Source organism: Anolis carolinensis, chromosome 5 (genome assembly GCF_035594765.1).
Source record: "Anolis carolinensis isolate JA03-04 chromosome 5, rAnoCar3.1.pri, whole genome shotgun sequence".
NCBI classification, from domain to species: Eukaryota; Metazoa; Chordata; class Lepidosauria; order Squamata; family Dactyloidae; genus Anolis; species Anolis carolinensis.
This window is the reverse complement of record NC_085845.1, coordinates 173104881-173128645: the sequence shown is the minus strand read 5'-3', so window position 1 is coordinate 173128645 and position 23765 is coordinate 173104881. Positions and strand designations below refer to the sequence as shown.

Below are 23765 nucleotides of genomic sequence, written 5' to 3'. Positions count from 1 at the left end.
ATTATGATTATTGACTGCACCAGATATTGGAAACAATGAGTAACAAGCAATGTAGTTAACAATGAGTTACTGATTTAAAAAAGAGAATTCACAAAGTCACAATTCAAAATTAATGTTAATGAGTGTGAACAAAGATACTTTACTAGTGTTCAGCTGGAAATTCACAAAGCTGTAACTCAACAAAGTAACTTTCCAAACTCTGCATTCAGGGAGAAGTATCTACCAATCATTTGCACTTTTTTTAGCAATATGTCTCTCATCACCAATAAGTTAATAAGCACAAACTACTTCAGGTTTCAAATAACTCACCTTTTATTTAATACTGAGTCATTTTGTGACACTTTCTCAGTCTTAACATTACCACAATTTGACAGTTATTTTCATGTAAACCAGAAAAGTGCAGACATGGGGAGGAGGAAAAAAACACCTATTAGATTTTACATTTATTAGGAAATTTTACAAATACATTCTGTTAAATGTAATTGAAAAAGATTAAAGTTATCATGAACAGCAGCATTTTAAATCCTTGTCTTCAAGGAAGAAAAAGACATGGATGGGTGGCCATTTCCCCCATTCAATTAAAAAAACACAAATATTTGAGGAAAGAGAAAGGTTTCCTCCTTGGTTTTTGATCTGGCCTACACTGATCAATTTTTGAGGAAAAGTAGTTTTATCACGAGAAAGCAAGCCTTCCATATCTCTGTCAGTGGGAAAATGCAAACATAGGGTGCCACCCATAAAAAGCATTTGTCCAATTATTTCCATTTTCCTTGTGCTCTTCAATGTCACTAAGACCAAAATAGTCTCATTCAGAGGTTGGAGAAGTCAGTAAAATTGAACATAAAGCAGGAAAAAAGACTGGACAGTAGTAGCAGGTCAGCTTCCGACTGCATGGATCAAAGATTTTCAACCCAGAGCAGTAACAATGTGGAACAGATATATTATCTCTGAAAACAAACTGCAGAAAGCTAGCTCTGACTTATGTGGGGAAATAATTTTAAATCCCCATTCAAGAGAAATTCTGCATTTGACAAGAATATCTGGAGAAACAGGTAATTAGATATTAATCTTAACAGTCAATGTCAAATTTGGACAGAAGAAAACTGTCATTTAACCAAAGGGTTATAGTCAATACAGCTGGCATCATATGCCAAGAGGGAAAGAGAGATGGTCCAATTCTGATCAGTTTAGATGGCATGTAATGCCACAACAAAAATGAAATTGGATTGTTGTATGTTTTCCGGGCTGTATGGCCATGTTCCAGAAGTATTCTCTCCTGACGTTTCACCCACATCTATGGCAGGCATCCTCAGAGGTTGTGAGGTATACACAACCTCTGAGGATGCCTGCCATAGATGTGGACGAAACGTCAGGCAAGAATATTTCTGGAACATGGCCATACAGCCCAGAAAACATACAACAACCCTGTGATCCCTGCCATGAAAGCCTTCGAAAACACAAAAGTGAAATTGAGGGACCGTAGAAAAAGAGCAGTCACTGCAAGTACACAAATTGTAGATGCTGAAAAGGCATTTCAGCACGTGGAAATCCCAAATTCCTTCTTCACTTGATCTCCTGATATGCAGAGAAGGAGGAAGACCCAGCTCAGCAGAACCCACTCCTTCTTGGGAATATTACAAACCACCACTTCAGAGACACAATGTTGGTACCATGGAGTCTTGTGAAGCATCATGGATTGAGGAGCCATTCTGCCAAGCGTTCAAACTGTCCCCAGTGCTTGTAAATATAGAGCTGAGTGTCCCATAGCAGGTTCACCAGAATCGCATCACTGACTTCATCCAGCATTATATCGATTTCCAAAGGGGGGTTGAACCTGCAAGGTATCACAGATGTGTTAAGAAACCACAGAGGCAATATTATCTGTGTGCAGCAACTCTGGATGAGATGGCAAGCAAAAACAGCTTCTAAAAGAAAGAGTGGCCAAAGGAAAATGGTGGGAAAATCAAATAAATTGAGATCTGCCTCAATACAACAGATGGGAAAAGGGAGAGCATTTCAGATGTCCCAAACAAGTGGGTTTGACAGCATTAGTCAGGGACTCCAGCAGATAAGACTCAAATCTCTCTCCAGTTTGCCCTATCCCAAAGATCTATCTTCTTACTGAACCTCACTCACTTGCTTGCAAGGTAATTTTTTCACTGCACGCTGTAATCTAGGATGAATCATGTCATATTCTGTCAGCCCAACCTCTCCCACAGAAGGATTGAGAGAGAAAAAAACCTTTACCAAGAATTAGGAATCTTTGGCACTCTAAATGTCTTAAGACGACAGCTCCCATGTTCCTTGATTATTGGTCATGTTCACTGGAGTTATTGGGAAATGAAGTCCAATAACACCTGTGTAGTCCAAAGTTTCATCTCTCTTACACAAAGTACTTGGAAACAGAAATATGGTCCAGATATGATTAACATCCTGTATGTATGTATGTATATGCCTTCAATTCACTTGTTGACTTATGGTGACTCCATGAATTTGACAGGGTTTCTTGGGTGACTCAAGGTTTAGTTTTACTAGTCCCTTCCTCTGAAATGTACCCGTATCCATTAGAAGTCACCCATCTAAGTATTAACCAGAGCTGACCCTGCTTATCTTCCAAGATCAGACAGGTCAAGACTGAACTCTTTCTAGGAGCCTTTGGGCTAAAATGAGACTTCTGTGTTTTGACCAAATCAGGAGAAGACATGACTCACTAGAGAAGACATGGCTGCTTTTTAAGGTAGAAAACATTAAAGAGAAAAAGAGGAAGACCAAATTCCAGATGAGTAGACTCAGTTATGAAAATGACAGCCCTGAATCTGCATGACCTGATACATAATGATAGGGTGACTATAGGGTCACTATTAGTTGACGTCAACTTGACAGCAGTTAGCAAAAATAACAAATTAAAGGGCTCAATCCATGCTTGTTCCAACCCACATATGATATCACTTCAAACAAATCACTTACCTGATGTAGTGGGCCTCTATCATATTACACCAGGCTCTTGCACGGTCAATACATGGACCATCTGGATCGGTGCACTGCAAAGAAACATCAAAGTAATTATAAAAAGTTTGCATTCATCATCCTTCAAATCAGAGTCTCAATACCATGACGTATTATAGATATAAGGCAAACTAAGCATGTTTCGCTTGGAAAAGCAAGGCTTCTAAGAATATCATATCTATCTCAAAAGTAGTGTACAATTTTATTGATGGTATAATCACAGGGCTTATGAAGTAAAAAAAATTATGGATGGTTTACCAATAAATACATTATTTAGTTAACAAGAGAGAACTAAAGTGCTACAAAAATCCTCCCTCAGTGTCACACACACACACAACTGCTGCTGCTCAGCATCTGTTTTGTATATTTCGTCTGGCTCCTCAGCAAAAGCCTGTCTGATCTGGGACATTTGACATATCATAGCAATTCTATTTTCGGCATAGCCTCTTGCTCTTGCACACAATCCCACCTCCACCATGGAAAAAGTAGTGCCACAAAATCAGAAGGTGGCTAGGAGTTGGGAACTATAAAGAGACTAGGTATGATTCCCATGTGGAAAGATACATCATTAAGTAACAAGGTCAGGCTCATCTGTAATATGATCATTTCGATTCCTTTGTTAGAGAGTCATAAAAGCTGAAAGGAACACAAACAACTAATCTGAAATGTGGTGCTGAAGGAGAATCCTATGGATATCACAGACCACCAAAAAAACAAATAAAGGGGTCCTAGAGCAAATTAATCCTGAATATTCACTAGACACCAAAATTACTAAATTGAGCCCATCTTACTTTGAACATATCATGAAAAGATAATAGGGCTTGATGAATGGAAGGCAAAAATAAGACTACACTTAAGATGAAGCCACAGCCCTAGTTTGCAAAACTTAAGCAGGGCTGTGGTTTAAGAGGTTCATTCATCATGTTGCTGTAAAAACATCAAGGTCTGGATGTATTTCATTGGGGCCAGCTTTGTCCTTGACAGCTGATAGTAAAAGCAAGTTCAAACAATCATGGGAACAAGTAGGCTACAAAATGGGAATTAACAATTTTTACTCAATATTGGGGAGCAATGAAAATAAAAGCATTTGTAGCTTGCACCTATAAGCATCAACTCCTCACATTCCCAGATTTTAAAGCAGCTACTAATAGGTTTAATTGCTTGACCAAAACTGAATTGGGTAGCAGAGAAAAAAGCATAACAGAATGGCCGAGTGCAGAACTCGGCGTCTTGAGATTTTGGTTTGGGTCTTTTGTCACTATCAGAAATAAAATTCAAGTCTTTAGGCTCCTGGAAGCACACAGGAAATATCTACAGAAATTTCAAATGATAGGGATAGATGAGATTTGCAATGATATTTTACTTAAAGAAATCAGAGTGAAACAATAAAACACTTAAAACAGTGACCTAAGGAGGAAAAAACAATTCATTCTACCATTAATAACCAAGAGGGGCATAAAGATATATTCGTTGTGAATAAATTGTTTATTTTATTACTAATTTCAATTAAATGAGTCATCCTTGGATAAAATATCTATGTTCCTAAGTACATATTTTTGAAGACTGAATATCACATATGTAAGAATGGGAAGCTTTCATTATCCTGAAAGCAATAAGGAAATTAATCAGGAAGCTAATCAATCACGCACAGGTGAGATAAACTTTCCAGAGATTATGATAAAACTTATGAATGTTTTATTAGATACTGTTGCAACAACAATCACTCAAGTTATGACTAGATAGAAGCAGAAAGATATATATATTCGTAGAAACCAAAAGTGATGTCAATTCCAAAGAAGAGAAAAAGTACCAGAAAGACCAGAATAGAAAAATAAAATAAAATCAGGACTTATACAAATTCTACTGATTCAATGGGCCTAGTGGAGCCCCCGATGGCACAATGGGTTAAATCCTTGTGCCAGCAGGACTGCTGACCAAAAGGTTGGCGGTTCGAATCCGGAGAGCAAGGTGAGTTCCTATCTGTAGTTCCTAGCTGTAGCTTTCCATGCGGGGACATGAGAGAAGCCTCCTACAGGATGGTAAAACATCAAAACATCTGGGCATCCCCCGAGCAACGTCCTTGCAGACAGCCAATTTGCTCACACCAGAAGCGACTTGCAGTTTCTCCACTCACTCTTGATAAGAAAAAAAGGGCCTAGTGTAGCTGGGACTTAGCTACTGAATCTCTCCCTAAAACAGCAATTCTTGCTACAATATTGAATCAATTGATAAGCAAGAGCATTAGATCAGTTCTCTTGTCCCAATATCCTCCAAACTAATGAAATTAACACAAAATCACTCAATGAATTGAAGATAACCCTGTAACACCCTGGACTCACCCCACTTTAAGACTCTATTGCAATTTTTAATGGCATACTGCAAGAATTAACATCAATAGGAACAGAAAGAGATTGTGTTAACCCGGTTAAATATTTAACATGAGGCTCTCCAAACAGGGCTTTGTCTCATTTTGGAGACTGAAAGTATCTCTGTTATAAAAGAATCTGAGCAGTCACTATATTTAAGAATAAAAGGAAGGAGATGTTTGGTTTCTTCCTAAACCTTAAGAAAGCAATTATGCATAAAGCAGGTGGAGGTCTACATAGGGACCACCAAACGCAGCATTGGCTAAACACTAATTAAGAAACATGAAAGGCACTGCAGACTAACACAAGCAGAGAAGTCAGCCATAGCAGAGCACTTGACAAACCAACCTGGACACAGCATATTATTTGAGAACACAGAAATGCTGGACCGCTCTTAACAACCACCATGTCAGACTACACAGAGAAGCCACAGAAATCCACAAGTATGTAGACAACTTCAACAGAAAGGAGAAAACCATGAAAATGAACAAAATCTGCCTACCAGTATTTTAAAAATTCTAAAATTGGGACAGTAAATGAAGAACAACACTCAGAAAACACTTTTTCCTTTTACCCTCAGTAGACCCTGAGCACCCAGATTACAACTTAAAGGTGACTCCTTCCTATCCACTGAAAGTCTCAGTTATTCATATTTCTCAACTCCCTAGTTTAAATGATTTTACTCCTAACACATGGCAAAGCCCAACACAAGCCCACGTTTCCCTCCATCCCTACTCACACAATCCACCACCAGTTTGCCCAGTTCTTTAGCCCCATAGACAGTTTTGGCCAGTTCCCAAGGGTTGGATGGGCGAAAGACATCCACGGAGCTTACAGGGACCTGAGGAGCCTTGCCAGTCCCCAGAGAGACCACCACTCCCAACTTCTTCACCTTGTGGCCTTGGCCCTGGGTGGATAGAGAAGAAGGTGTAAATTGGCAGTACAATAAAAGCGAGAAAAGGGAAAATTAAAAAACACATTTTTTTGTCTAAGACACATGTCAAATTCAAGGCCCAGAGGCTGAATCTAGCCCACCGTGTCATTTTATGTGGCCCTCCAGATGCTGGACAACAGCTCCTATATTCCTCAACTTTAGAGATCATGACTAGGGTTGGTGGGAGTTGTGATACAGTAACATCTGGAAGGCTGCAGTTTGTTCTGTTTAGTCAGGAGAGTGGGGTTTGAATATAAATGCAAGGCTTGTGTATCTAATGTCTGGTTTTAAATACTCTTTAACCTTTCTTTAATCTCAGAGCCACAAGTGCTATTGGGTTGCAATTTTCATGATCCTCAGTCCGCATGGCGGATAATCAAAAGTGATGGGAGTTGTCATTCAGTAACATCTAGTGAGTCCAAACTGGGTAAAAACTAAAGAGAACTGAAAACGATGTAAAAAAGTTAGCCCTCCGTTGAGCCTAACCACAGAGTTGCACCAGAAGGCCTAAAGATTCTTAGAAAATGTGTCTGCAGCGTACATTCATACATTTTGGATTAAGTACTTGTTGTAGTCATTAATCTCTGTCATGGCATCCAAGGTTGGATTGTTGGCCAGCAGCCCTCCATCCAGAAACCGTTCAAAGGGTCGAAAATACGTTGGCGCAGCTCCACTGGAACGTGCAGCCTGCCACACCAGCTGATCTGAGGAGAAAGAAAAAGGATATTGCACCTTTTCACCATCCTGAGTAATGGGTTCAAATTACAGGAAAGGAGATTCTGCCTGAACATTAGGAAGAACTTCATAACTGTAAGAGCTGTTCAACGGTGGAACGCTCTGCCTCAGAGTGTGGTGGAAGCTCCTTCCTTGGAGGCTTTTAAACAGAGGGTGGGTGGCCATCCATCAGGGGTGCTTTGACTGTGCTTTCCTGCATGGTAGGGGGTTGGACTGGATGACCCTTGTTGTCTCTTCCAACACTATGATTCTATGCTGTCGTGAAACTATGACTTCCAGCATTCCACACGGCCTATGGCTGCTAGAATGTTCAACATTAAGGGGACCAAAAAGTTTTAGAGATTTCAAAAAGCTTCATGTATATGCCCTCAGTAATCTACACAACAATTGAAACCCAGTAAAATTAGTATTATCTCCATATTATACATAAAGAGCTGAGGCTGAAAAACAGTGGTTTGTTTCATTGTTTCATCATGTTCTTTGTGCCCAACTGTTTCATAGCTACAGCCACCTGGTCCAGAAAATTCCAAAATGCACCCCAAAAGATTCTAGAAAATATAATCTAATAAGACTATTAAAGGAGTCAGAAGCACCTCAGCTGCAGATGCAGTGATTAAATGTATGAAACACTCTGTTCCAGAAATGTCATGACAGATGAGCTAATTATTAGATAAAAGAATGATGTAATTCAGTTGGCACATGCTGACAAAGACACCGGGCAAAAAGGTGAAGAACTGTCATTTGTATTCTCACAGAAAAGTGAGAAAAATTGTTTTCATATGCCTCTCAAATATCTTTCCTATCCAAAGCAATATAAGGGCAAGGAAAACAGTAAATGGAGAATATAGAATTGGATCCAAAATACATAGGCTAGAATCATTCATAGTTGTAGCTGAGACAATCAGAGAATATGGCCATGTATATTACTGCACTTAAAGCACAGATTGTCCTAACCGTGTGTATTTCTTATGTACTACTGAATAATGCTGACCAGTATCAGACCCTACAGCATGAAGCTGCTAAACATGTATTTTTTCCAACATAGTAATATTCTCCTCATACAAGAACTGTAAGTACACACTTTTGCATACACCGCTGGCACAGTTGGTGGAAATATACGAACTAGAGAAAGTGGTATGCTCCATCCTCATCCAAGATTAGATATATACTTGTGACATGATCATAAATGTATGCACTTAGTATAGTCTTTATACGGCTTGATCACATTCCTAGAAGACATGGAAAGAAGTTGAACTATCTTTCAATATGGACTTATCTGGTGAGCAGCTTGAGTCAACATTTACCTTCTGGTTTGGTCATTGGTTGAAACAAGCTTGCTGCCTTACTATGAATTTTGCTTTTATCTTCTGGGATATTGTAATTCCGGAACAGGTGGAGTTGAGCAGGTTGGCGGTCGCAGAGAGTTGCTGTCAACAAGAGCCTGGGAGAGATCAATAAACGAAGATGTCTATTTTATTTTAGAGAAATGCCACAGCTGGTAACATACATTCTTCATTTACACATGATGTCACATTCCATCCCTAGTATTTCCAGTTTATTCTTTATTTAATCAGTCTATTAGTAATGATTACATCCTCACAACAACTTCATAATACAGGACAGAGTAGAGTAGGAGAGCTTTAGCTTACTTGGGGTTCTTGACATCGGTCATTTTTGTATTTTCTCCAAACTCCTTCTTTAGGAAATCTTCAAGGGGTTCTGACTCATAAGGCCGCGACCCACGAAATACCTCATCCTTCATGCGGAAGTACAAGCAGCGCATGTGATCCATGGGTTTTGCTGAGAGACAGAAAAGCATTAGAAGTCTTCCAGGGAACATCTCTGCATCCTATCTGAGTGATCACCCTTGGATATTTATCTAGAGGTATTTTCCCAACTCCATCCCCTGTAGCACTTGAAGGAACATTGAGATGTCTAAATATGCTATGTGAAGCAGACAACCCAGAAGACTCATGGCCCAGACATAGAAACCCATGTTTTGTGCAACGTATGAGACAGCTGAAAATGTGACTGAAGGGAAGGAATGAGATTTGGGGAAGGAATGAACAGAAAAAAGATAGCTTAAAAACCATGACAGGAAGTAAAAGAAGTCTGCACCAAAGACAAAGGTGGAATTAACACCTGTGAGTAGTTGAGCCATCCTGAAGCAAAAGCATAGCACGTGTGTTAGATGTAGAAGGTTTCAGGGTGAGATCCTTGCCATGGTGTGCTAATGGGCTTTAGGTAACAAAGGCTGGAAAAGCTCTCTGCTTGTCTTTGAGAGCTGCTGCTGCCACTCAAAGAAAAGAGTAACGGGTTAACTGGGCTAATATTCTGGATGGGTAAGGAAGCTTCATTTGAGAGAAAAGGTGGAATGATACAATGGGGTAAACAGATTGTCGAGTCCATGAAACAATGTCTGGGGAACAGCAAAGTTGAGGGAGGGGCAGAAAAGGCAAACACAAAGTGTAATAACCAAGCAAACATTAAACACCTGCTTTCAACCACAGTGCAGAATGGAAGCATGAAAGAATACTTTCATATTCAGTTCCGGAGTGCAGAAATGAGGGCTGGAAATCATTCTAATACTTTATTTCTCCATGGAAAAAGCTTCAGACTCTTTTTATATATCTATCTTTACCCATCATTATCTGGGCTGTTGTAGTGCAATCATTCATGTTAAATGGGATAAATATAGGATATAAATTTCTGTAATCATTCTCTTACAGGTGGATAGGATTAAAGAAGCCATAATCCTGAGTTTCCAGGACCTGAGTAGGCTTTTGTTCATTCCCACTTGGGCACTTTTTCACATGAGTATCTTTGCTGTCCCAGTCACTCCTTACCATGCACAGCAGCGATGGCCAGGATCCCCCCTGTGCTGGTCCCAGCAACCCAGTCAAAGAGCTCTCTGACAGGACGCCCTGCAGCTTTTTCTATAGCAATGAGAAACTGGATAAGTACCACACCTCGAACACCTCCACCATCCAGACTCAAGAGACGATCTTGCCTAGGGAAGACAGGATGGAAAAGAAGAGAAGGAAGGAAATTCAATGTCCAGCACCAGCTCTTCCAAGTAGCCCTGTCCCTCCCCAGATTGAGACCCCTCATACAGATACAAAAAACATCACAAAATGGTATACATGGGTCTAGACCAGTCAAAATGCTTGAGAATAGGAAAAAGGAAGCAAGAAAACCCACCTCTATGGGAATTTAACAGATCCTCCCTTCCCCCATATCAGTTTATTGTTGTTATCCCCATAGAAGGTAGGCAATGTCATGACATGGACAGTGCTCACTTACGCTTTGTGCCCCTCATTGGCAGACTCCGTGACATCTGGCTTTTTCACCATACTGCTAAGTGTAGAGACATGGAGATAGTCTTGATACTCTAGGGGAGCCATCCAGGAAAGAAACAATCCATTATTTATTTAGCAGAATGGGAAGGAATAAGCCTAAGAGGCCAGGAAACTGAGAGCCTGGAAACTGTGTCATCTACTACTGCAGAAGCCAAAGACAGGAAAAAAATTATTTACTACACAGAAAGGCACATCTAATGGACGTTGACCCCAGAGCTGCACTGGAAATGCAGGGTTTCTTGGAGAGGTGTTTTCTTAGATTTAAAAGGTGCTTTTATTCTCATTTCTTCACCCAGCAAATATGGAAGGCTGACTGCATAGCAAACTTTCCTTCATACATAACTACTGAAGGACACAAGAGTTGTGCTATTTCCCTGTCCCAACAGACTTATTATCTGTCTTTTCCAAAATAGCAGGATATAAACTCAGAAATGGGAAGGACATGAGGAGAAGATAGTATCAGGAGACAGTCATAATGCTTAGGAAGAATTCCAGAATTTTTTTTTTTTTGGCTAGCAATTGATTTTGGTTTCAGCATATTCATCTGACAGTGAAAAGCCTTATATCATAATCAGATGAAATAATAATGGTTGACACATACTAATACCTTTCCATATTGAAATCCCTAACACAGGAGAACAAAAGAGGAAATGAGAGAAGCACAGGACTAGGTAGCATGTTACCTAGGTTTTGGCTAGTGCTCTCTGGGGATGATGCTTCTTCTTGGATGGTAGAGGTAGTTGATGGTGGTGCCGTTATGACTGAAGCAGGTGGGTAGAAGTGTTGAGTCCCTAAAAGTTTCAGCAGGTCTAACAGTATTTTCCGGTTGGAACCTTGTATGATGAGGATGTCACATGCATTAAAGAGAAAACCATGAAAATAAAGCAGATGATGACTACTGTAAGCCCTGAACCAGTCTGATCCCATGTACTTGGCAGGAAACCTATACATGAGTGATGTATGGATAGTGGTGCTTGGCCTGGAAGGGAGCAACAAAATATACTTTAACAACCTACTAGCCCTGCTCCATAGCTGGCGGCCCCAAAAGCCAGCAGCTTTTAAGTTGGAAAGTTAAATATGTTCATTCAACTGAAAGACTGTACGGGCAATGACCTTGTGTATCTTTTCCACATTACTGGCAAAATTCAGCTCAGACCCAGACCCTGCTTCAATGCTTCTCCTCTCCTACCCACAGGTGTCTTTTTTTCTCACCTTTGCTGGTTCTGGCTGCCAACAAGCCTGGTGTCTCCCCTACATCATTGGGGATATTCATATCTGCTCCAAACACAATAAGGGCCTTGATTGTTTCTAGATGGTCTTGCTATGAAGAAAAAGAAAAAGAGCTTGTCAAGGAATGTATGGTCAGATCCATGACTTCTTGCACAAGGAAACTGAACCATCTGGTAACAGATATCCAAACTCTAAACTGCATATATATTCATCTGACAAAAAGAGCTATGTTTCTGCAAGCTTCTTTTGGCAAGAGGAACTATTTAGCTGGACTGGATGAAACAAAAAGATTTGAGAGGGAGAACTGGAGGCCAAAGAAATTAAAAGCAGGATCAGTGAATGCTGTATAAAAAGAAAACTACACAAACTTGTAACATATACTTTGTTTTTCACTAGGTAATAAGATTCACCAGCAAGAGAGTGGTAACAAAAGACATATGCCTAGAATGAAAGGTTTGTGAAACAAGGAATTTGCTTTGCATAGTATAGAACAGAACTCACAGTTCTTCTGTGTGACAATCAATTCCTGGCTACTCCATGTTTTCTTGATATCAGGAATGGGAAGAAAGATATTTTGCGGTTACCATTGTTAAACAATGGGAGTCAGAAATCTTGAGAAAAATATAGCAAATCACTCAGAAATATGGACGTATATATAGAACTTGTTTCTGAAGAGCCTAGCTTTAGCTTCTCAACATTTCTGGGACAAAATGTCGCTATTTCTTCTGATCTCCTCAATCTTGGCCAAGCAGTCTGACAGGAAGCTCACCTGCATTGCCAGGTGAAGTGGTGTGTTCCCATCCTTCCCTTTGCAGTTGGTCATGGCTCCATGGGTCAGCAGCACCATCACGCAGTCAAAGCGCCCACGTCGCACAGCAATGTGCAGAGCTGAATCCCCAGTAGCACTGAGAAAGTTGACATCACAGCCATATTCAATAAGTAACCGGGTCATCTAGATCCAGAGCAGAGGAAACCATAAAGAATGCCATATTGTTGCTCCCAGGGGGCTTCTCCTGGCTGAAGCAATTACAATGAGGCTTATGACATATTTGGCCAAAGAATACTATAAGCAATGCCTCCAGAATCAGGAAACAAATAACCAATCCTAAGTTGAAGAGGAAAACTAAGGTTCTTTAAAATGCATGCATATTCCTAACGGCACACAAATAGTAAGCTGATGCTTAATCATGTGCAGTATGTCATTGGCAACAATGTTGTATGGTCCTAATACTGAGCTGGCTTACAAATGTGTCTCCATCCAATTTTCTCAAAGCTAAAATCTCAATTTATTTAATAACAGAAAGTGTTCTATTTGACTCATAATAAATCTATCTAATCAACACAGAATGTACACGGCCTTTCCTTTAACCCTATTCCTTTTTCACTTTATATTTGTTTTTCATAGTATTAACATGTTAGAATAAGTGAAGTGCTGGTAAATCCTTAATCGTAATTGCAAAATCATTTTGAAATGTTTTTGTAGTGACCAATGCTTTTATATATGTAGTGCTTTCTGAATGCTCTGTTGAACAAAACATTTCTAAAACTATTGTCTTCCATGTGCAACCCTCCCATGTCTTTAAAATACAACGAACAACATGAGGTATTTCCTTCCCATTATAACCACACACTGACTTCATAGAGAAATGCACACAGGTAAATATGAATAAAAAGAACTGACATTTCCTTAACCGTTCCAAAATTCAATTCCAATCCTATTTGTTTCTGTGCAGCAAAATTAAGAAAATTATATAAAAAATAATGTATTAAAATTAAAAGTCTTTGTACTGAGCTTTAACTATTTCATAAAGCTTCACAAACACAGAAAGAGACAGGGGGTTGGCCTGAATAGTTCTTGTGGTCTCTTCCAACTCTATGACTCTAAGAAATACTAGTTAGAAATGCTGGCAGAAGGCAACAAGCAGGAAACTGGTGGCTCCTAGGTATTTTTAAAATATAAGGCTATTTTCAAAAGCAAAAACAGGAAGTTGTAAAAGCATGGGACTGAAGAAACTTCACAATTTGGAGAAAACTAGAAGGATCTAGTTAGGTATACATCCACAGCTACATCTAAAGGTACCTGCCTCAACGCATATACAATGCGCAAGACTTTAATTATTCTTCTACACTATTCTTCTACATTCAAAAACATAGATTTTTAAAAATCATTATTTTTAAATAAGAAAAAAATACATCTTGGTGACACACACAGATTTTCAAAAATATCTATGCCTCCAGACTGGCTATGTGAGTGAATGTGATTTGGCCATATTTTTAGAGTGAACCAGATAAAACAGCAGTTCCCAGGCTATCACCTGGATCAAAATTTGGAGCCCAGTTCTTAGCATATAAATGCATATCAAAAATGTACTTTATGGTGGAATTTCACAGAACATGGGGAAAAATAAATACAAGGACATATGGAAACTGACATGGGCTGAAAATAGACAGAGTCAACCTATCCTACTCTACTCTGTTTTCAAGTTAAGAAGATCACAAAACAAAACAAAAAAGATCATTGGGCCAAAGTTCACAGTACAAATAACTTCACAGCACAAATACTGAAAGGGGGTTTTCTCATTATATGAGGAAAATCATGCCTTACAGATGCTTCTCAGGTTACATAATGAGAAACAGAGCCGTAAAATGTTAGTGGCCATGCTTGAAAGGGGGTAGCACTAGCAGTCCATGTTGGAAACTCTGGATTGTGTAGTCCAGAAATGTAATTTTTTAAAACTCTGGCTGTGCAAATATCCATGAATGGCAAGATTCCTACTAAGCATTTTGCTGCCAGGTATATTACAGAGATGGTTCAGAGATGGAATGGGAGAAAAGGTTTTCATCTGCTAAGGCAGCAAGGTTCAGAATGAGACAGATGAAAAGAACCAGATCCTTCTGCCTGCCCAACTGGCATCCTACTTGCTTACTTCAGCATTTTTGGCCCAATGGAGAGGTGTGGCACCATGGCGTGAATCCACCAACTGAATCTGGCTAATCTCCTTATCCAGAAGGGCCACTGCACATCTAGAAGAGTGGAAAACAGAAAAAGCAGGAAACAAGGATAGACTGTGACAGACATCTCAAAGCTGACTGTGTGGCTCTTTGTGCATTCGGTAGCTACAATGTGATTTCAAGGCTCTTCTAACTAATCCTCAAAAAAAGGGCAAAAAAATCCAAGCAGCAGGAGTTACAAAAGCAACATTATGCAGATTATCAACAGTGGGAAAGGTTTGTTAGTCTATTGCAGAGAAAACAGCAGAGTCCTGCGGCATTTTAAAGACTACAGTCAGCCCTCCACATTCACTGGAGTTAGAGGCACAAGGACCCCACAAAAATGAAAAAAAAAACCCACATTATTTTTAATGAGTTTTTTTAAAAAAAAACTAGGAATCTCTAGGTCTTCGAAAATGAATCTACGGTCAACTTCCATCAGAGGTTGACCACAGAATCAAACACTTCTGTAGGAATTTCTAGAATTTCCAGTTTTGCTCTATAGCCAATTTACAGTGGAGGTTGACAATAAAATTACACTGGAGAACATAGACATTCCTAGAAATCACAGTTTAGTCAGATCTGTGAACAATCAACTCAAATGTGGAAGGCTAACTATAACCTATAACTTGTTCACATGCATCAGGTGTCATGCAGAATTTCTAGCACAGGCACACTATGCACGCATGTGCTTTGAAAATGATTGTGATTCGTGAGAGTCAGCGTGGTTTAGTGGTTTGGGCACTGGACTATGACTCTGGAGACCAGGGTCAGAGTGTTGGCTGACCCACTTCACAGCACTCTCAGGCAGCTCTGTAACAGTGTAGCTTTGGGTTATGCAGCTTTTGGGCTTCATCGTATGGTTAGCTTCTATCCTGCACCCACACTTGGATTTGGCCCTGGATTTCTGTTGCTTGTTCAACAAACTCTTTTGGACTCTTTCTTCTGCCAAATAGCAAAAGCTCTTCAACCCCAAAAATGGCTTGCTCCAAGTTCTTGGAATGGGAAATGCATTTATTGGAAGCTGCTTCCTAGATGAAAACATGCAAAGGAAGATGACCCATGGAGGCCCCTTCTATACTGCCATAAAAAACCCAGGTTATCTGCTTTGAACTGGATTATATGGCAGTGTAGACTCATATAATCCAGTTCAAAGCAGATAATGTGGATTATCTGCTTTGATAACCTGGATTATATAGCAGTGTAAAAGGGGCCTGAGAAGGATGTGAACTTCGGCACACAGCTTTTCCATCCCCAAGGTGAGAGGCTGGGTGCAACTGTTTTTTAAAAGCTATTTCAAAGCCATATAACCTTCGGGGCCACCACTGTATTTCCTAATCCTTAACTAGGAAGCAACAGGCCCTGGTTTCTGTTATGTTTCTGCAGTTATATTCACAATAACAGCTGTCCAAATTAGCATCCTTAAAAATGAGTCTTTTTCATTCTAAAAAGGAAGTGCACGGGACAAAGTAAACTGAAGGTATAAACCAGTGATTCCCAAAGTGGGCGCTACCGCCCCCTGGTGGGTGCTGCAGCGATCCAGGGGGGCGGTGATGGCCACAGGTGCATTTGAATGTTTTAACTTTTTTGTATTTCCTTTCTTTTCTGAGTTCAAAAAAAAGTTTCATAATTTCAAACTTCAATGTTTCTAATTTTCACCTTTCTTTACTATATTTTATGTAAAAGGTAGAAATATTAATACCTATATAGCTTTCTGTTTAATTGCTATTAAAAATTAATTTCCAGGGGGCACTGAGTAATATTTTTTCTGGAAAGGGGGCAGTAGGCCAAATAAGTTTGGGAGCCACTAGTATAAACAATTTATCCAAAATAAGAGAGGAAAGCTCTTATTCTACAGAAAGTATTACGTTATGGTATGGGAAAATCCCTTTAGTGCTATTCCAAAAATTATTTGATTGCATTTGGACACTGGTTGCCTTCCCTTCTTCAGCCTTGCCATGCAGAGAAAGGACAGTCATTTTGCTCACTTGACTCGAAACAGCAAGTTTTACTTTCTCTTAGTAGAAATTGGAACAGTACAGAACAATGGGAGAAAAAACAGGCCTTCTGTAACCTGTGTTCAGAAATCATATGGATTTGTAGAAATGTGCTTTTATCCAGAGCCCTGGAAATGTTACTTTTTGGCTCCCAGAGTTGGCCATGCTGACTGGAGAATTATGGAAGTTTTAAGTAAAAAAGGAACAATTTTCCCCAAGTTCTGCACTATGCAAAGGAACTTACTTTTTCTGGGAGTTTTTCATAGCAGTGTGGATGGGATAACCCAGTGGACCCAAGTTAGTACACTTGGCATTAACCTTCAAAAGAGAGATGACAACATCTTCTCTACCCAGTTGGCAAGCCAAGTGCAACGGACTCTGTCCTTCCTCATTCAGATGGTCCAAAGCAACAGTTGACTTCCTGCCCAGGAGCTGAAACAATGGAACCGTATCACTTGAGTAAAGAAACTCTGACAGGCAAAGGACAGCTCTTTGGGAAGTTTGGCATACACATTTCTACCTAGCTCAAAATACACAGCTGATTTGTCTACCCATGTTGAATTTTTTATCATTCCAATCTTATTTTCTCACAGATACAGAAATCACTGTACAGCTAGTAGCTATTTTCAATTAATAACATTATGAGATTCTAAACTAGATTCCGATTCTGGATTTGGGCTTGATCTACCTTGTCATATAATCTAATTTCAGAATACAGATTAATTGCATTGAATTTGATTATATGAGTTTACACTGCCATATAATCAAGTTCAATTCAGTTCATCTGCATTCTGAAACTGGATTATACGGCAGTGTAGATCCAGCCTAGGATAGAAATTTTTATGAACACTTTAATTATGTAACATCATAGTTATTACATTATGTAATCTTACTATGAGGAAATTCAAACTGTGAAAGGTTTCAATGGTATTACAAATACTGATGGGCATCTTTTCCAGAATTTTGGTACCTCTAATAATCACCTGTTTACAGATACTCTACCTTTATGCAGTCTACCTATTTACCAACAATATGAAAATAGTTTCATAAATTACAAAAGGAAATGCCATCTCAAATTATCACAAGCTATCTTATCTTTTGACCTAATTGCCAATATCTCTCTCCCATACTGCAGTTTAAGGTTTAAAAATTAAGTTTAAAGCTTACAGTTCAAGGTTTAAGAATAGGACATGCTTTTGCAAACATATCTCAGCCCATAATGTGAATTTGGGGCAGGGAAATGTTCATAGAAAAATAACTATCGTACTTCTTAAACCCCTCACCTCAATGACCTTCGGGTTTGTTCCTCGGACAGCATAATGAAAGACCGTATCTCCGTTTTTGTCTGTGAGATCTAGACGGGCATGGCATTCATTTACCAATTCTTGCAGACTAGCAAGGTCTCCTTTTTGGCAAGCTAGATGTAGAGGAGTGCATTCATTTTCACCGCTGTTGCTGTTTATGCAGCTGCAACACAAAATGATGAACCAACAAATGCGTCAAACTCCTAGCTACTGAAAAAACAAATATGATTAGGTCTACATTATACTTAAGTGAGTAATCCAGACACAGATTCGTACTGATGTCTTCAGGTTATCCTAATATATGGTTCATTGTGTTAAGCAGGCTATCAGCTCCATTGATAAAAGTAAAGAAGCAATTCTTGCATCTATCTCCAGTTAGTAGATCTTAAGGCTCATCTAGTACAAAACCCAAGCAGATCACATCAAGCCAAAAGTATGCCTTTTCTTGCCCAAGGCTAGCTCCTAGTGGCCAGCAACTGCCATCAGTATCATACCTCAGAATATGATTGTGTCGGAAGCTCTCCATAAGCCCAGTCTCTACTGCTATGTGAGCCAGCGACCAGTTGGGGTGGCTTCGAAAACAATCCACCAAGTGCTGCAAAGTTTCCAGGGACAAAGGCTCACGATAGCTCTCATAGAATGGGCGCAGCTGCTTTACATAGAAGTCGAAGTACTGATGTGCATCTGCTTCATTGTCTACCTGGAAAAGTCTTCAAAGAAAATTAGTTTGAACATGTTTATATGTCCTGCTCCAAAGCTCAAAGCACATTTACAAAACAAGACTAAAATAATTCACATCACAGGAACTTTTTTAAAAAGTAACAAAATGATACAGGAATATACAGCTCGCCAGTGAACCAGCAAGAACCATAAAATTCCTAACAGAAAAGACTTTGAAAACCCAGTAGATAAAATTTCATCAGAATAACAGAAAGTTAAGGCAAATGCCCCTGCCCTCCTTGCCAAAACGCAAGGAACAAATACTAAAAGTAACCAAATAGGTACTTCAGTTTTCGATGAGGGGGGAATTCAGGTATTTTCTAAATAAAACATAATACAAATGCTCATTAAAGATTTCCAGGAATGGCTACATCCTTTTTTTTTACTATAGTCTGCAAGCTATGCTTTGCCCAACTTTGTCCTAAATCAATGAGACAACAGGATATATATTAATGAAAAGGCCACCATCATGAATTGGTGGGGGAGAGGAAGCCAACGACAAAATAAATCACTCCTCCTTTTCTCCAAAAACATTTCATCTTACAATAAGGAAAACTGTGGCAATATATTACAACTGCACATTGCAATATTATACATAAGTCTGCAAAAATACTGGCCTTCAAAATTACTTACTAATCTTCAAAGGGATTAATACCAGGTGAAAACTGATGAATTCTTAGTAGAATAGTAAAAAAACAACAAACTCTTGCCTTCTACCAAAGAGACAAGGGCAAAAGAAATCTATTTCTCTGCAGGCTGACCATTGACCCTCTGTTGTAATTCTGGTGGAAGCCACATTGACTTCACGTTCTGTCCTAAGGTGCATCTAGCATTTAATGCTGTTCAAAGCTAAAACTGTTTAAGTAAATAATCATGAGCCCTTGGTGGCTCAGTGTGTTAAAGGGCTGAGCTGCTGAACTTGCAGACCGAAAGGTTGCAGGTTCGAATTCGGGGAGCGGAGTGAGCGCCCGCTGTTAGCTCCAGCTTCTGCCAACCTAGCAGTTCGAAAACATTGAATATGTGAGTAAATCAATAGGTACTGCTCTGGCGGGAAGGTAACAGCACTCCATGCAGTCATGCCGGCCACATGACCTTGGAGGTGTCTACAGAAAATGCTGGCTCTTCGGCTTAGAAATGGAGATGAGCACCAACCCCGAGTCGGACACGACTGGACTTAACGCCAGGGGAAACCTTTACCTTTTAAATAATCATGAAAGGATGTGAAAGAAAGCCCTTAATGTATATAAATACTCTGTGTGTTGCTAGTGTTATAAATTCAAGGCTTGCTCTGTCGGCCTTCCAAACTACTATCGATATCGATACTCAGGTTGAGGTTCTGAACTAAAGTTTTCAAGTAATTAAATACATTCATTTTCCACCACTCTCCAGGTACATCTAGACTGTAGAATGAACACAGTTTGATACCTTTGTTAACTGCCATGGGTCAATGCTATGGAATCCTGGTAGTTGTAATTTGGTGAGGTACCAGTCTTTGGCAGAGAAGGCTACAGTCCTTGTAAAACCACATCCCCCAGGATTCCATAATATTGAGCCATGGCGATTAAAGTGCTGTCAAACTACATTCATTCTACAGTGTAGACACACTTGTAGTCTGAAGGAATAAAGAAATCAGAATTAAGTAGACAAAAACATTTCTTTGCTACACACCGGAAGGCTGTTTTTTGATTCTCAGGATTAATGAGAAGACAGTCCCAGGAGTGGCTTGTATGTTTGTCATATAAGGCTAGCCTATCTTCCCACTTCACACGTTTCTGAGATTCATACTCTGTCAAGGGAACCTCCTTCACACGGAAAGGGTTTGAAAACAAGCTGCCAACATTGCTGAAAGTATTCATAAGCCGGCCAATGAACTGCATGTCTCCAAAAGGATCCCACTGTACTCTCTTTCATAACTGTGGAAGAAAAGAATTTGAACAATTTCAGCATCATTCACTCTATTCAAGGTGGCCCACAACAAAATTCAGGTAAAAATATAAATGCGATCAATACATACAAATCTAATACACTAGGCTTTTTGTCTGTTAAATCTAGAAAATTCATCACATGGGCTGAAGATGAATAAATAGATGGGAAAAGCAAGGTTAAATCTTCTTCCCCTCTATGTGATTTCACTTCCAGAATACAGGAGGCTCCTTCTTTGGAGGGTTTTAAGCAGAGGCTGGATGGCCAACTGTCGGGGGTGCTTTGAATGTGATTTTCCTTCTTCTTAGCATTGGGTTGGACTCGATGGGTCTAACAGCTCTCACAGTGAGAAAGTTCTTCCCAATGTTCAGGTGGAATCTCCTTTCTTGAAGTTTGAAGCCATTGTTCCGTGTCCTAGCCTCCAGGGCAGCAGAAAACATGCTTGCTCCCTCCTCCCTATAACTTCCCCTCACATATTTGTACATGGCTATCATGTCTCCTCTCAGCCTTCTCTTCTGCAGGCTAAACATGCCCAGCTCCTTAACCTGCTCCTCATAGAGTTTGTTCTCCAGACCGCTGATAATTTTAGTCCTCCTCCTCTGGACACATTCCAACTTGCCAACATCTCCCTTCAATTGCAGTGCCCAGAAGTGGACACAGTATTCCAGCTATGGTCTGACCAAGGCAGAATAGAGGAATAGCATGACTTCCCTAGATGTAGCCACTATATTCCTATTTCTGCAGGTCAAAATCCCATTGGCTTTTTTAGCCACTGCATCACATTGTTGGCTCACGTTTTACTTGTTGTCCAAAGGACTCCAAGATATTTTTCACACAAACAGCTGTTGAGCCAGGCATCCTCCATTCTGTATCTTTGCATTTCATTTTTTTCTGCCTAAGTGGAGTATCTTGCATTTGTCCCTATTGAACTTCATTTCGTTAGTTTTGGCCCATCTCTCTAATCTGTTAAAATTGTTTTGAATTCTACTCCAATCTTCTGGGGTATTGGCTACCCTTCCCAATTTGGGGAGCCTCCGGTGGCACAGTGGGTTAAACCGCTGCGCCACCGCCGGCTCCAAGAGGGCTAAAGACCTTGTAAAACTACAACTCCCATATACCACAGCATTGCCCCCAGAGCAGTTAAAGTGGTGTTAAACTGGATGAAGTCTACAGCATGTAAAAGCACCTTTCAAAGTGGAATCTAGAATACAATTGCTCCCAACAGGAATCAAGGGCCCACGCTCTCTTGATCTGAGCCCCTCAAAGAAACCACCTTCAAGGATTCACACAGCCATGGCAAGTCTAAAGACTTTCTACAGGAGGCGGAGCCAAAACCTAACCTTAGTTTCACTTCTAAAATCTTTATTCGCCCGCCTCTTCCATCAGGCTCTCACTTACCCAACAACCACTTCCGCCAACACAGTCACGTGATGACCCCTCTGCCAATCAAACCCGGCCGGAACGACTCCTCCCCTCTCGGCTTAATATGTCACCTCATTCCTTGGCGGGTCATAAGATCTGGGTAATAGGGCGGCGGCCTTGCGCGCGAGAGCAACCCTTTGCGTCATGACGTTCCAAGAGACAGCGCGGGCACCATCTTGGGGTTGGGCGGATGACGACGTCACCGGGACCTGGCCGCCATCTTTTGTGAAGGCGGGGAAGCTGCGAGCGCTCTTTGGCGCCTGCCCCTCCCGCACGTTTTTAAAGAGACAGGACCACCAAAATGTTCTCAGTGCAGTGTAAAGAGGAGAGACAGCACCTGCACTGTAGAATTCATTCACTTTGGCAACACTTTTAACTGCCATGGTTCAGTGCTATGGCAGTTGTGGTTTAGTGAGGCACCAACACTCCTTGGCAGAGAAGACCTTGTGAAACTACAACTCTCAGTGCAGTATAAACAGGAGAGAGTGCATCTGCACTATATAATTCATTCAGTTTGGCACCACTTTTAACTGCTATGGTTCAGTGCTATGGCAGTTGTGGTTTAGTGAGGCACCAACACTCCTTGGCAGAGAAGACCTTGTAAAACTACAATTCTCAGTGCAGTATAAAGAGGAGAGAGTGCATCTGCACTGTAGAATTCATTCAGTTTGGCACCATTTTAACTACTATGGTTCAGTGCTATGGGATCATGACAGTTGAAGCACCAACACTTCTTGGCAGAGAAGACCTTGTGAAACTACAACTCCCCAATTCCATTAGCATTGAACTTTGGCAATTGAAGTGATGTCAAACTGCGCTGGGTGTGTGTGTATGTGCCTTCAAGTGACCTGTTGACATACATAATGGGTTTTTATAGGCAAGGAATATGGGGTGCATCTACACTGTTGAATTAATGTGGTTTGACACCACTTTAAGTGCTATGGATTCCTGTAAGTTGTAGTTTGAGCACTGATTGGCGGAGACGGCTAAAGACCTTGCAAGGCTACAACTTCCCATGGCATTGGGGCCAGGACAGTTAAAGCAGTGTCAAACTGCATTAATTTGACAGTGTAGATCAGGTATGGGCAGACTTTGGCCTTCTAGGTGTTTTGGACTGCAAATCCCATCATTCCTAACAGCCTCAGGCCTCTTCCTTTCCCCCCTCAGCCGCTTAAGCGGCTGAGGGGGAAAAGGAAAGGGCCCGAGGCTGTTAGGAATGATGGGATTTGCAGTCCAAAACACCTAGAAGGCCAAAGTCTGCCCATACCTGGTTCCTATGGACTATATTTCAGAGGAAGAAACTGGCAAAATCACCTCTGAATATTCCTTTCCTAAGGAAAAAAAATCTAAATTGATAGGCAGCTTGAACACGGAAACACAATATACATCAGCCACCTGTTTACACCTGTGTCAGGCTCCTTCTTTTTTGAAACTTGTGTTTACAAGTGTCACCGCGACTATTTTAATCCTAATCACCGTAGTCATTAGTGCTCAGATTATAGCTTCTGTTTTGAATGCAACTGCCTAAGGCAGCAGGTAAAGCTCGGCAGGGCTGTAACTACGATTTGGTGGCTGTTTTTAGACCTGCCAGTTAAGCCACTACTCATTTCCAGGCTGCAGCCCTATTTGAGAAGGCATGGTGCTATTGTGTAAGATGGAAGCTGAGCTTTGAGAATATATATATATATATATATATATATATATATATATATATACACACACACACATACATACATACATACATACATACACTACCTGGCCTGCTTAGTATCAGTCAA

The 23765-nt window shown here is 40.3% G+C and overlaps 1 protein-coding gene across 4 annotated transcripts; it reads right to left on the bottom strand.

Moving 5' to 3' along the window:
- Window positions 1-294: 294 nt before the first annotated feature.
- Window positions 295-22117, bottom strand: pla2g6 (phospholipase A2 group VI). Of its 4 annotated transcripts, none has more exons than XM_062982957.1 (17): window positions 21964-22117; window positions 20311-20555; window positions 18417-18632; window positions 17902-18085; window positions 16863-17050; window positions 14558-14654; window positions 12400-12582; window positions 11613-11721; window positions 11084-11233; window positions 10345-10432; window positions 9888-10051; window positions 8691-8841; window positions 8346-8482; window positions 6856-7010; window positions 6112-6279; window positions 2968-3041; window positions 295-1834 (listed from the first exon to the last, which is right to left on the bottom strand). In XM_062982957.1, exons 2-17 carry the CDS (start codon window positions 20517-20519, stop codon window positions 1690-1692), a joined length of 2418 nt encoding a protein of 805 aa, XP_062839027.1. In that variant the 5' UTR covers window positions 20520-20555; window positions 21964-22117; the 3' UTR covers window positions 295-1689. The 4 variants fall into 4 exon arrangements, with proteins under 4 accessions (XP_062839027.1, XP_062839029.1, XP_062839028.1 ...); XM_062982959.1 differs by lacking the exon at window positions 21964-22117 and adding an exon at window positions 21906-21947; XM_062982958.1 differs by lacking the exon at window positions 21964-22117 and adding an exon at window positions 21752-21899.
- Between the last annotated feature and the right edge of the window lie 1648 nt (window positions 22118-23765).

Coding starts and splice junctions, on each gene's coding strand:
- pla2g6 (XM_062982957.1), bottom strand. CDS start 20,519: ATGCAGTTCATTGGCCGGCTTATGAATACTTTCAGCAATGTTGGCAGC. Junction 11,722..12,399: donor CACTTCACCTGGCAATGCAG/GTGAGCTTCCTG, acceptor TTTTCTTCATAG/CAAGACCATCTAGAAACAAT. Junction 1,835..2,967: donor ATAGAGGCCCACTACATCAG/GTAAGTGATTTG, acceptor GATACCTTGCAG/GTTCAACCCCCCTTTGGAAA.